A 14107-nucleotide genomic window follows, 5' to 3' on the forward strand; every position below is an offset into this window, starting at 1 on the left:
AGTGTATCTGCAAATGAAGTAATCTAGTTACAAGGATGCTCATTGGGAAAACAGGTATCTGAGGAATGTCCTAACTCTCTCCACAAAGCAACATCCTGACGGTATTGATGCGTTCGGAGCTTCCATTCCACTTCCCAGATAGATGCTAATGTCTCCTCCGGAATGGTGAGGTGCTTCCATAGTCCTGTCCTGGGAGCATTACCTTGCCGGTGCTCCTCTGTCTGACCTGTCCTTTGTGTGGCTTTGGTATTGCTGGGTTGTGAACTACACTCAGGGCTTTGGGATAGCTGTGGTGCCCTGACATTGTTAGTGGGTGCTGGGAAGTGTTTGAGAGTGTTGTCTAGTACACTAGTCAGCCTGCTTGGTCCCTGCTGAGGCATTCTGGGTGTTTTGGTACAGTTTGGCCAGGTTTGCTTTTGTGGGCCTATCGTCGGTTGGCAGGGTGGTAGATCTTTTCCCACACCCCATTTAGAACAAAGCTGGGCATCAAAGGTTTGACCCTGGAGGGAGTTCGACACAGGTTTATAAGGGTCATACCAGGACTTCAGGGGTTAAGATAGGATTTGAACCCCTGTGCCCAGAGCATTACCCTCCTTCTCTAGATAATTAGTTCAATTTCATTATCACTATGTCACCACCTCAACACTGGTAAGGGGCAGGAGGTTGTGTCTTGAGGAGAGGTTTGATTGATGCTGCCCAAGGTAAGATGGGGAAGCTGTTCCCCTGATGTGTTTTCTCACGCCGTGACTGCACTTCAGGCTCAGATTGCAAACTTGGGCCCGAGCTCCTGACCAGGGGAAACCACCTTTCCGAGTTAAGGGACGGCTTGTTTTCACATCAAGCCTGAACAGGAAAAGGCATCACTCCTGCTGGCCGATGCCATCAGCTGGCATAGCAGCTCAGTAATGAGTGATTGGCATTGCCAACAGACTCTCCTTTCTTCCTCCCCAGACAAAACCCTTTTCATTAGTTTGGCAGAGATCGCGGGTGAGACTGACGAGCAGGAATTTGCATTTCACCCCCCCTGTTTGAACGACTCTGTAAGTGTCTGTGTAGCTTGGAAATGACCTTAGATTGATCCCTTTTTTTTTCTTGGGAAGGTTTTGTCATACTGGCCTGGGAACTGCATTCTCCAATCTCCAGTTCAAATCTTGCGTCTAACCATTGACTAAGCACAAATCCTTCCTCTCTGAACTGATGTCCACAATAGACAGGATTCATTGTGTTGTGGCTTCTGAAATACAACATCCCTAGTTCTGTAAAATTATTGAAACGAATGGTAAAAGACTCTTCTGTTTGGTTATCTTTCTCTCGCACGTGCACACACACTCACATCTCTGAACTGGAAGATTGTGGGATTAAGACCCTCTCCTGAAATTGGATTAAAGAGATGTCCCAGTGTGCTTTCATCTTAAAAAAAAGGTCCGATGGCATTGTTTGACAAACAGGACTGTCTGTCAATAACATCCCCTTAACCAACTTCAGTCATGTAGATTAAAAGGAGGATTTTGCAAATACATGAGATCGTAGAGTCTTAGAGATGTACAGCACAGAAACAGACCCTTCGGTTCAAACTCGTCCATGCCACCCAGATATCCCAACCCAATCTAGTCCCATTTGCCAACACTTGGCCCACATCCCTTTAAATATTTGAAATAAAAATAGGAAGTGCTTGAGAAACTCAGCAGTTTTTGCAGCATCTACGAAGAGAGAGAGTGTTAATATTTTGAGTCCAAATGGACAGAGGGTGGTGGTGGAGGGTTGTTTTTCAGACTGGAGGCCTTTGATCAGTGAAGTGCCACAGGATCAGTGCTGGGTCCACTACGTTTTGTCATAGGAGGTATAGCTAATAAGTTTGCAGATGACACCAAAATTGGAGGTGTAGTGGACAGCAAAGAAGGTTACCTCAGAGTCCAACAGGATCTTGATTAGATGGGCCAATGGGCTGAGGAGTGCCAGATGGATTTAGATAAATGTGAGGTGCTGCATTTTGAGAAAGCAAATCCAACAGGACTTATACACTTAATGGTAAGGTCCTGGGGAGTGTTGCTGAACAAAGAGACCTTGGAGTGCAGGTTCATAGCTCCTTGAAAGTGGAGTCCCAGGTAGATAGGATAGTGAGGAAGGTGTTTGGTATGCTTTCCTTTATTGGTCAAAGTATTGAGTATCAGATTTGGGAGGTCATGTTGCGGCTGTACAGGACGTTGGTTGGACCACTTTAGGAATACCGCGTACAATTCTGGTCTCCTTCCTATCAGAAAGATGTTGTGAAACTTGAAAGGGTTCAGAAAAGATTTACAAGGATGTTGCCAGGGTTGGAGGATTGAGCTGTAGGGAGAGGCTGAACAGGCTGGGGCTGTTTTCTATGCAGTGTCGGAGGCTGAGGGGTGACCTTATAGAGGTTTATAAAATCATGAGGGACATGGATAGGGTAAATAATCAAGGTCTTTTCCCTGGGGTGGGGGAGTCCAAAACTGGTAGGTATAGGTTTAGGGTGAGAGGGGAAAGGTTTAAAAGGAAGCTGAGGGGTAACTTTCTCGCACAGAGGACGGTATGTGTAGGGAATGAGTTGCCAGAGGAAGAGGAGGCTGGAACAATTACAACATTTAAAAGACATTTGGATGGGTATATTAATAGGAAAGATTTGGAGAGATATGGGCCAAGTGCTAGCAAATGGGACTAGATTAATTTAGAATATCTGGCCAGCATGGATGAGTTGGACGCAAGGGTCTGTTTCTGTGCTGTACATTTTTATAACTCTACAATTCCATAGCTTTTCATAAGAATTGAGATAAACTGGTGACAGTTCAACAGATTATAGAGTCATTAGTTACATTGCTGTTTTTGAGACACTATCATGTTTTCTCTACATTACAAAGATCCTACAGAAATCCAATGGCATAGTGTTCTGGGTCGGCCTGATATTGTGAAAGGTGCTATTTAAATGTAAACCTTGTGTCCTTACATGATGAGTAAAAGAAGTCACCACATTCTTCCCAGACCTGTCATTGGAGAGAAACAACTGGTGGTGGTTTAACCGAAGGGTCACTACACTTCAGGTGAGGGGAAAGGTTGAGAAAGAGAGTCCTTCATGGTGACCACAGGCAGTGTAGAAATTGCACCCTCACTGTTGGTATCACTCAGTATCTCAAACCAACCATCCAAGCTAATCAAGCCCCATTTCACACTTTGTAGCAGATAACAGAATATGTCCATAAATAAAAACCGAGAACACTAGAGAAACTCAACAGGCCTGGCAGCATTTGTACAGAGAGAAAAAGAGTTCATGTTTTGAATCCCTTCTTCATCCTCTCCATGGCTGCTACAGACCTGCTGAGTTTCTCCAGCAGTCTCTGGGTTCATTCCAGATTTCGAGTAAAAAATGAGGTCTGCAGATGCTGGAGATCACAGCTGCAAATGTGTTGCTGGTCAAAGCACAGCAGGCCAGGCAGCATCTCAGGAATAGAGAATTCGACGTTTCGAGCATAAGCCCTTCATCATTCCAGATTTCCAGCATCCATGATATTTTGCATTTATTAGAAATCTCTTTTCAAGAGCTTCCGAGGGGATTGGAATTAGATTTTATTGACAGACGTACTCAAGTACAGGACCCCCTCCCCTCACCCTCACTGGAACCTGCATTTAACTCACCTAGGAGGAGAAAGTGAGGACTGCAGATGCTGGAGATCAGGGCTGAAAATGTGTTGCTGGAAAAGCGCAGCAGGTCAGGCAGCATCCAAGGAGCAGGAGATTTGATGTTTCGGGCATAAGCCCTTCTTCAGGAATGAGGAAAGTGCCTCATTCCTTTAACCCACCTAGCCTGGATATGGGCACCTAACCTGCACATCGATTCATGCAGCATGGAAACAGACCATGCCGAACATAATCCCAAACTAAATGAGTCCCACCTGCCCGCTCCTGGCCACAATTCCTCCAAACCTTTCCTCTTCATGTATCTATCCAAATATCTCATAAATTGTTGTAATTCTACTTGCATTCATCACTTCCTCAGGAAGTTCATTCCACACATGGACTACACTTTGTGTAAAAATGTTGCCTCTTCTGTCGTTTTTAAATCTCTCTCCTCAAGGAGGTGCCTTCCCCTGTCCCCCAGCCTTGGAATACAGGCTGTGGGAGCACGTCCACACAGTCACCCTACGCTGCCCACAGTGGGAAGTGTACACAGTCACCATTCCCGGCGCCATCTTCGGTACGATGGTGCCTAGGTACAAAACCTTCGGTAAAAACCAGGACTGCAGACGCTGGAAACCAGAGTCTAGACCAGAGTGGTGCTGGAAAAGCACAGCAGGTCAGGCAGCATCCGAGGAGCAGGAAAATCGACGTTTTGGGCAAAAGCCCTTCATCAGGCATAAAGGCAGAGAGCCTGAAGGGTGGAGAGATAAGCTAGAGGAGGGTGGGGGTGGGGAGAAAGTAGCATAGAGTACAATAGGTGAGTGGGGGAGGGGATGAAGGTGATAGGTCAGGGAGGAGAGGGTGGAGTGGATAGGTAGAAAAGAAGATAGGTAGGACAAGTCATGGGGACAGTGCTGAGCTGGAAGTTTGGAACTAGGGTGAGGTGGGGGAAGGGGAAATGAGGCAATTGTCTACATTGATGCCCTGGGATTGAAATGTTCCGAGGCGGAAGATGAGGCGTTCTTCCTCCAGGCTTCGGGTGGTGAGGGAGCGGCGGTGAAGGAGGCCCAGGACCTCCATGTTCTCGGCAAAGTGGGAAGGGGAGTTGAAATGTTGGGCCACAGGGCAGTGTGGTTGATTGGTGCGGGTGTCCCAGAGATGTTCCCTAAAGCGCTCTGCTAGGAGGCATCCAGTCTCCCCAAAGTAGAGGAGACCGCATCGGGAGCAATGGATACAATAAATGATATTGGTGGATGTGCAGGTAAAACTTTGATGGATGTGGAAGGCTCATTTAGGGCCTTGGATGGAGGTGAGGGAGGTATGGGCGCAGGTTTTGCAGTTCCTGCGGTGGCAGGGAAGGGTGCCAGGATGGGAGGGTGGGTTGTAGGGGGGCGTGGACCTGACCAGGCAGTCACGGAGGGAACGGTCTTTACGGAAGGCGGAAAGGGGGGGGGAGGGAAATAAATCCTTGGTGGTGGGGGGAGCTTTAGATAAAGGGGGTGAGGGGGCAGGGTGGTACGGTGGGGATAGGTGAACACGGGTAGAGGGTACGGCCTGTTTGGTGAATGGGAGGAATGAATTTAGTTAGGAGCAGGGAGCAGTGGGTGGGGCTGGGAAGGGAGTCAGGGGATGGGGAGGGAGACTATTTGAAACTGGAGAACTCAACGTTGAGTCCTGTAGGCTGTAGGCTGCCCAGGCGGAAGCTGAGGTGTTATTCCTCCAATTTGTGGTTTGATTCGTTGTGGCAATGGAAGAGGCCTACGTTGGTCATGCCGGAGGGGGAGGGGAAAGGGGAATTAAAATAGGCCGTGACTAGGAGGTCAGGTTAACCCCTGCGGGCCCAACTGATACTCCCATTGTCAAGGGTAAGGTGGGGGGTGGGGGGATAAGTACTTGTACTAAAGACTGTTGTCAGCAGGAAGGATGAGGAGGGGAGGTGGTCTGTGACAGTCTTATTACAAAAAGTTAAAAATCACACAACACCAGGTTATAATCCAACAGGTTTAATTGGAAGCACTAGCTTTCGGAGCAACGCTCCTTCATCAGGTGATAGTCATTATTACAAAAAAAAATGACTTTCAGTCCTTACTTCAAGGTCTCACTGGCACACTGAAAACTAATCTCACTGTGAAGTTCAATTCATGTGAAATGTTTATACAGCAGCATTCACTGTGGCCACATGGTTCACAGGTATATTGTAATGTGGAAAAATCGAGTCATAGAGCTGTCCAGCACAGAAACAGACCCTTCGGTCCAACCTGTCCATGCAACCAGATATCCCAACCCAATCTAGTCCCCTTTGCCAGCACTTGGCCCATATCCCTCCAAACCCTTTCTATTCACATACCCATCCAGATGCCTTTTAAATGCTGTAATTGTACCAGCCTCCACCACTTCCTCTGGCAGCTCATTCCATAGACACACCACCCTCTGTGTGAAAAAGTTGCCCCTGAGGTGTCTTTTATATCTTTCCCCTCTCACCTTAAGCCTGTACCCACCAGTCTATTTACACTATCCATGCCCCTCATGATTGTATAAACCTCTATAAGGTCACCTCTCAGCCTCTGATGCTCCAGGGAAATGCAGCATTGGTCTCTCTCTTCAGCGGTGAAATAGGTGGGCAGTGCTGTCTTTCTGGAGCTGGTTACCACTTTAACGAGAGGGAGGGAGTGCAACCCTTTACTTTTTAATTAGTATTCCCAGCTAACCCCTCTCCCAGAATGATAAGGTCTGCTGCCTTCGTTATTCCGAGAATCTACCATTAACAGGAATGGAAATGGATCAGGCTGATACAAAGGGATGTGGGAGGTCAGAATATTCTCCCCCATTCTCTTTATCTCACCCCCCTCCCCTGCACTGGAAAGCAAAATGTGGAAATCTGAAATGAAACAAAACAAAGTGCGTCTGTGAAGAAGGGGGGGGGGGGGGGGGGGGGGGAGGAGAGAGAGAGAGAAAGAGACAGAGGGCTGATAACTGAGAGGGTTGAGAGCAGAGCTAACTCTGGTTTCTCTCCACTGATGCTACCAGACCTGCTGAGCTTCTCCAGTAATTTCTGCTTTAGTTTCTGATTTCCATTGTCTGCAGTTATAGGACTCATACAGCACGGAAAGAGACCCTTCGGTCCATCCAGTCCATGCCCAACATAATCCCGAACAAAACTAGTCTCACCTGCCTGCTCCTGGCCCATATCCCTCCAGACCTTTCCTTGTCATGTACTTATCCAAATGTACCCACATCCACCACTTCCTCATCAAGTTTGTTCCACACAGGAACCATCCTGTGTAAAAGATTTGCCCCTCATGTCTTTTTTAAATCTCTCCCTCGCCTTAAAAATGTCTTGAAATCCCCCATCCCAGGGAAAAGACAATGACCATTCACTCTATCTGTACCCCTCATTAGAAACTTCCATTGGATCGTCTCTCAACCTCCTACACTCCAGTGAAAACAGTTCCAGCCTTTCTTTATAGCTCATCTGTGATGTTTTTTGTTTAATGTTCTGGGGACCTGAGTTCAAACCCAGTCATGGAAGATACAGGAACTTGAGTTGAAACTTGAATAATCTAGAGTTAAGAGATGATGGGAATTGTCGGTGGGAAACTGTCAGGTTCTCAGATGGAAATCTGCTGTTGTACACGTGACTCTGGGCACATCAAATATGACTGGCCCTTAGGCAAAAGTGATACAGTGATAATGTCCCTGCCTCTGGACCTGGAGGCTGGAGTTCAAGTCCTGTCTACTCCTGAGGTGTGTAGTAATATATCCAACTGGTTAATTAAATGTCAGCATTACTCTCATCCTGTGATTTTGTTTTATACTTAAAAATCCTGCTGAATTGGTTCATGTGGTCTCTGTGATTATTTAATGTGTACTATCGGGACTGGGTACGTACAGAATTGACTCAGTGATGCTGAAAAGGTGATTGAGGGAAGTGCGATGAGGATAGATTGATAGTGTCAGGACTCTCTTTGTAGAGAAGGAGGCTGAGGGGAGACCTAATCAAGGTTTTCAAAGTCTTGAGCGGGCTGGGTTGAGGAGATCAGGAGACACTGTTCCCGATCATAAAAGGAATAAAGAGGAGAGGACATAGATTTCAAGTCTGATTATCCACCAGGGAAGTTCCGTATGACGGAAGCGAGGGTGATGTGTGAGGAATCCAGCAGGTGTTTAGGATCTGGAATACGCAGAAACTGAGAAACTAGGAACAGTTGTAGACCATTCAGCCCTACAGCACAGGCTGGAAAAGGCAGAATCAATTGAGGTGTTTTAGAGAACATTGGATCATTTCAACAAAGAACAAAGCAGCACATGAACAGACCCTTCGGCCCTCCCAGCCTGCGCCGATCCTGACCCTCTATCTAAATGTCTCGCCTATTTTCTAAGGATCTGTATCCCTCTGCTCCCTGCCCTTTTATGTATCTGCCTAGATACATCTTAAATGACGCTATAGTACCCATCTCTACCATTTCTGCTGGCAACGCCTTCCAGGCACCCACCACCCTCTGCGTAAAGAACTTTCCACGCATATATCCCTAAACTTTTCCCCTCTCACTTTCAACTCATGACCCCCAGTAATTGAGTCCCCTGCTCTGGGAAGAGCCTGTCTATACCTCTCATGATTTTGTAGACCTCAATCAGGTCCCTCTCAACCTCCATCTTTCTAATGAAAATAATCCTAATCTACTCAACCTCTCCTCATTCCTCGCGCCCTTCCATACCAGGCAACATCCTGGTGAACCTCCTCTGCACCCTCTCCAAATCTCTTTCTTTGGATATTGGAGTATTGAGACAAAAAACAGGAGATTAGCTCTCGGTCGTGACACTCATTTGTAGAGCTCCTGCAGGAATGATGGGCCAAATGGCCTCCTCCTGTGCAGGAAAACTTCTGTGATTCTGTGGGTTAGTATTAGGAGACCCATGTTCTGTTTGATCGATATTAATATAGCAATGTGCTGCAGTGCTCTCTGATTAAGTATTGGAAAGGAATGCTGTAATCTGTAACACATCTCAAAGACTTGGCGGAAAATTTAGCGCCCAAAGACTGGGCGGCACGGTGGCACAGTGGTTAGCACTGCTGCCTCACAGCGCTAGAGACCCGGGTTCAATTCCCGACTCAGGCGACTGTCTGTGTGGAGTTTGCACGTTCTCCCCGTGTCTGCGTGGGTTTCCTCTGGGTGCTCCGGTTTCCTCCCACAGTCCAAAGATGTGCGGGTCAGGTGAATTGACCATGTTAAATTGCCCGTAGTGTTAGGTAAAGGGGTAAATGTATGGTAATGGGTGGGTTGTGTTTCGGCGGGTCGGTGTGGACTTGTTGGGCCGAAGGGCCTGTTTCCACACTGTAAGTAATCTAAAAAAAAGTCTGTAAGGTACAGTGCTCCTTTTAATAAAATGTCTGGAAAGAAAGGCTTCCACTGAGATTGTACATGTCATGGGTGCGCCAGTAGGAGAGACTCGAACCTGAGGGCACTGCCTTAGATTGAAAGGAAGACCTTTTGGAACAGTTATCCGGAAAAACTTCTTCAGCCAGACAGTGGTGAATCGATGGAACTCACTGCCACAGAGGGCCATGGAGGCCAGGCCATTGAGTATATTTAAGACTGAGGTAGATAGGTTCTTGATTGTCAAGGGGATCAAGGGTTACAGGGAGAAAGCAGGAGAATGGGGTTGAGAAAATGATCAGCCATGATTGAATGGCGGAGCAGACTCGATGGGCTGAAGGGCCCAATTTGTGATCCTGTGTTTTATGGTCTGATAAGCTTGGGATATCCTAAAATGTTTTACCCCCAAACCATGAAGTGTAAATACTGCTGTCATGTAGGAAATACAACATCTGCACAGCAAGCTGCCACAAACCCCAATGTCATACCAGAAGGCTGGCAATGGTTCAATGGGTCAAATGGCCTCTTTTTTGTGCTGTGCCATTTTACTTGCCATGTCTCAGCTCTGGGAAAGATATTGCCAGGCCAGGGCAGTGGTCAAGGTACATGGCAGGCACTATGTGAAGGGCAGTAATTCCTTGTGACACTCAGTCCAGTTACAGGGGGAAAGAGACAGATGAACAAACCATTCAGATGGCTGCTGGTGCTAACTTCCCACTGAGAGAGCTAGGACAGACATGATGGGCTGGATGGCCTCCTCTCCACATCCATGCGAACCACTGCAGGAATCTAACCAGCCTTATCCCATTCCCACTCTTACAGCCATCACTCTTCAGGAGGACATCCAAGTTTTTTTTAGAATTAGAATAATTGAATCCTTACAGTGTAGGAAGAGGCCATTTGGCCCTTACCTAGCCTCCGAAGATCATCCCACCCAGCCCCCAACATATCCCCATAGCCCCACATTCCCCATGGCTAATCCTCCTAGTCTATACATCCCTGGACACTTTTAGCACGGCCAACCCATCTAACCTGTGCATCTTTGGACTTATTATGAGAATTTCTGCCTCTATAACCCTTTGAGCCAGTGAATTCCTGTCTCCATCGCCTCCAGAGGAATCTACCCTCCTTGAATCCCCCCTGGACTCTCGGCTGAAATTGGTGGACCTGCCTCACAACAGGCTTCACAAACTGATGGGGGTGGAAGGGTGCAGGATTCTGGGCTGGGGGAGTGGGTGATGTTGCCGGATTCCAGGCTGGGCTGAGGGAATGGGGAGGGGGGATGTGTAGGATTCTGGGCTGGGGGAATGGGGGGGGGGGGTGATGTTGTAGGATTCTGGGCTGGGGGAGTGGGTAGGGGGTGATGTAGGATTCTGGGCTGGGGGAGTGGGGAGGGTGATGTTGCAGGACTCTGGGCTGGGGGAGTGGGGAGGGTGATGTTGCAGGACTCTGGGCTGTGGGAATAGGAAGGGAGGATGTTACAAGATTCTGGGCTGGGGGAGTGGGGAGGGGGGATGTTGCAAGATTCTGGGCTGTGGAAGTGGGGAGGGGGTGATGCTGCAGGACTCTGGGCTGGGGGAATGGGGTGGGGGGATGCTGCAGGACCCTGGGCTGGGGGAGTGGAGAGGGGGTGATGCTGCAGGATTCTGGGCTGGGGGAGTGGGGAGGGGGGTGATGCTGCAGGACCCTGGGCTGGGGGAACGGGGAGGGGGTGATGCTGCCGGACTCTGGGCTGGGGGAGTGGAGAGGGGGTGATGCTGCAGGATTCTGGGCTGGGGGAACGGGGAGGGGGTGATGTTGCAGGATTCTGGGCTGGGGGAATGGGGAGGGGGTGATGTTGCAGGATTCTGGGCTGGGGGAGTGGGGAGGGGGGTGATGCTGCAGGACCCTGGGCTGGGGGAACGGGGAGGGGGTGATGCTGCAGGATTCTGGGCTGGGGGAATGGGGAGGGGGTGATGCTGCAGGATTCTGGGCTGGGGAACGGGGAGGGGGGTGATGCTGCAGGATTCTGGGCTGGGGGAGTGGGGAGGGGGGTGATGCTGCAGGATTCTGGGCTGGCGGAGTGGGGAGGGGGGTGATGCTGCAGGATTCTGGGCTGGGGGAGTGGGGAGGGGGGTGATGCTGCAGGACTCTGGGCTGGCGGAGTGGGGAGGGGGGTGATGCTGCAGGACCCTGGGCTGGGGGAGTGGGGAGGGGGGTGATGCTGCAGGACTCTGGGCTGGGGGAATAGAGAGGGGGGTGATGCTGCAGGACCCTGGGCTGGGGGAGTGGGGAGGGGATGATGCTGCAGGACCCTGGACTGGGGGGCGTGTGCTAATTATGAGACCAGCTGTCTGTGCTGTGCTGTGGAGTGAGGAGCAGGAGCTGGGGCTTGGGGCTGTGACTCTGAGTGTGGGCGCTCGGACCAGTGACAGGAGCCTGAGCTGGAGAGGCAATCTGCAAGGGGCTCTGCTGAAGACTGTGTTCTCTCACAGGATCCCTCTCGATCCCAGCAATCGAGGATGCATTGAGCCCAGGGATCTGTGCAGGGAAAGGAGTCCCTGCCACACACCACAGAGCGGGCTAACACTCAGAGAGAGAGAGATTCACCAACGTATGGTGAGCGGAGGTGGATTGTGAAAGGGGCTGAGAGAGGGAGATGGGGAACCTGGTGCTGGGCAGGGCTGGTCTTCTCTTGTACTGGGGGACACTGACCCTCACCCTGAGGATGCACGGGGTCTCTGCCGGCTGCTATCACCGAGAGAACCCGAAATGCTGTCCCGGCAGGAATAACGAGTGTCAGGAGGTGAGCAGGAGGCGGACACCGTGTTACTGTGATGCTTACTGTCAGAAAACAGGAGACTGTTGTGAAGATTACCCCACAGTGTGTCAGATATCCGGTGAGTGACCCACGTGTGTCTCTGTGTGATATGGACTGGAAATGGGTACAATGGGCTTGGGTGTGAGTCAGGCATCAACAGGAATCAGAGAGAGAGTGGGACAGAGAGAGAGAGTGGGACAGAGAGAGAGGGAGGGGCAGAGAGAGAGAGAGAGAGAGTGGGGCAGAGAGAGAGAGTGGGATAGAGAGAGTGGGGCAGAGAGAGAGAGAGGGGCAGAGAGAGAGTGGGGCAGAGAGAGAGGGAGGGGCAGAGAGAGAGAGAGAGAGTGGGATAGAGAGAGTGGGGCAGAGAGAGAGAGTGGGATAGAGAGAGTGGGGCAGAGAGAGAGAGAGGGGCAGAGAGAGAGTGGGGCAGAGAGAGAGGGAGGGGCAGAGAGAGAGAGAGAGAGTGGGGCAGAGAGAGAGAGTGGGATAGAGAGAGTGGGGCAGAGAGAGAGAGAGAGTGGGATAGAGAGAGTGGGATAGAGAGAGTGGGGCAGAGAGAGAGAGAGAGTGGGGCAGAGAGAGTGGGATAGAGAGTGAGGGGCAGAGAGAGAGAGAGTGGGGCAGAGAGAGAGTGGGGGGAGAGAGAGTGGGGGGCAGAGAGAGAGAGAGTGGGGGGCAGAGAGAGAGAGAGAGAGAGAGAGGGGCAGAGAGAGAGAGAGAGTGGGGTAGAGAGTGGGGGGCAGAGAGAGAGAGAGAGTGGGGGGGCAGAGAGAGAGAGAGAGTGGGGGGGCAGAGAGAGAGAGAGAGAGAGTGGGGCAGAGAGAGTGGGATAGAGAGTGAGGGGCAGAGAGAGAGAGAGTGGGGCAGAGAGAGAGTGGGGGGAGAGAGAGTGGGGGGCAGAGAGAGAGAGAGAGTGGGGGGGCAGAGAGAGAGAGAGAGTGGGGGGGCAGAGAGAGAGAGAGAGAGTGGGGGGCAGAGAGAGAGAGTGGGGGGCAGAGAGAGAGAGTGAGTGGGGGGCAGAGAGAGAGGGAGGGGCAGAGAGAGAGAGAGAGAGTGGGGCAGAGAGAGTGGGACAGAGAGAGAGGGAGGGGCAGAGAGAGAGAGAGAGAGTGGGATAGAGAGTGGGGGGCAGAGAGAGAGAGAGTGGGGGGCAGAGAGAGAGAGAGAGTGGGGGGCAGAGAGAGAGAGAGAGAGAGTGGGGCAGAGAGAGAGTGGGGGGCAGAGAGAGAGGGAGGGGCAGAGAGAGAGAGAGAGAGAGTGGGGCAGAGAGAGAGGGAGGGGCAGAGAGAGAGAGAGAGAGAGTGGGATAGAGAGTGGGGGGCAGAGAGAGAGAGAGAGTGGGGGGCAGAGAGAGAGAGAGAGTGGGGCGCCGAGAGAGAGAGAGAGTGGGGGGCAGAGAGAGAGAGAGAGAGTGGGGGGCAGAGAGAGAGAGAGAGTGGGGGAGCAGAGAGAGAGAGAGTGGAGTGGGGAGCAGAGAGAGAGAGAGAGTGGGGAGCAGAGAGAGAGAGAGGGAGAGAGAGAGCGGGGCAGAGAGAGGGAGAGAGAGAGCAGGGCAGAGAGAGAAAGTGGGGTAGAGAGAGAGGGAGAGTGGGGCAGAGAGAGAGAGAGAGAGGGAGAGTGGGGCAGAGAGAGAGAGAGAGGGAGAGTGGGGCAGACAGAGAGAGTGAGTGAGATTGGGGCAGATAGAGAGAGAGAGAGAGGGAGAGTGGGGCAGAGAGAGAGAGAGGGGAGAGTGGGGCAGAGAGAGAGAGAGGGAGAGTGGGGCAGAGAGTGGGAGAGAGAGAGCAGGGCAGAGAGAGAGAGTGGGGTAAAGAGAGGGAGAGCAGGGCAGAGAGAGAGAGTGGGGTAGAGAGAGAGAAAGTGGAGTAAAGAGAGAGAGAGCAGGGCAGAGAGAGAGAGTGGGGTAGAGAGAGAGAGAGTGGAGTAAAGAGAGGGAGAGCAGGGCAGAGAGAGAGAGTGGGGTAGAGAGAGAGAGAGGGAGAGTGGGGCAGAGAGAGAGAGTGAGTGAGATTGGGGCAGATAGAGAGAGAGAGAGGGAGAGTGGGGCAGAGAGAGAGAGGGGAGTGGGCAGAGAGAGAGAGAGGGAGAGTGGGGCAGAGAGAGAGAGTGAGTGAGATTGGGGCAGATAGAGAGAGAGAGAGAGGGAGAGTGGGGCAGAGAGAGAGAGAGGGAGAGTGGGGCAGAGAGAGAGAGGGAGAGTGGGGCAGAGAGAGAGAGCAGGGCAGAGAGAGAGAGTGGGGTAGAGAGAGTGAGAGAGGGAGTGGGGCAGAGAGAGTGAGAGAGGGAGAGTGGGGCT

At 51.1% G+C, this 14107-nt stretch overlaps 1 protein-coding gene across 1 annotated transcript in view; it reads left to right on the top strand.

The window, feature by feature from the left end:
* Positions 1-11339: 11339 nt before the first annotated feature.
* si:dkey-178e17.3 (somatomedin-B and thrombospondin type-1 domain-containing protein) overlaps positions 11340-14107 on the top strand; it is a 136974-nt gene continuing 134206 nt past the window's right edge. The window contains exon 1 of the mRNA XM_060843916.1: positions 11340-11887. Coding sequence (XP_060699899.1) covers positions 11647-11887 — 241 coding nt within the window. The 5' untranslated portion in view covers positions 11340-11646. The remainder of the gene's footprint in view (positions 11888-14107) is intronic.

Source organism: Hemiscyllium ocellatum, chromosome 24, assembly GCF_020745735.1.
Source record: "Hemiscyllium ocellatum isolate sHemOce1 chromosome 24, sHemOce1.pat.X.cur, whole genome shotgun sequence".
NCBI lineage: Eukaryota > Metazoa > Chordata > Chondrichthyes > Orectolobiformes > Hemiscylliidae > Hemiscyllium > Hemiscyllium ocellatum.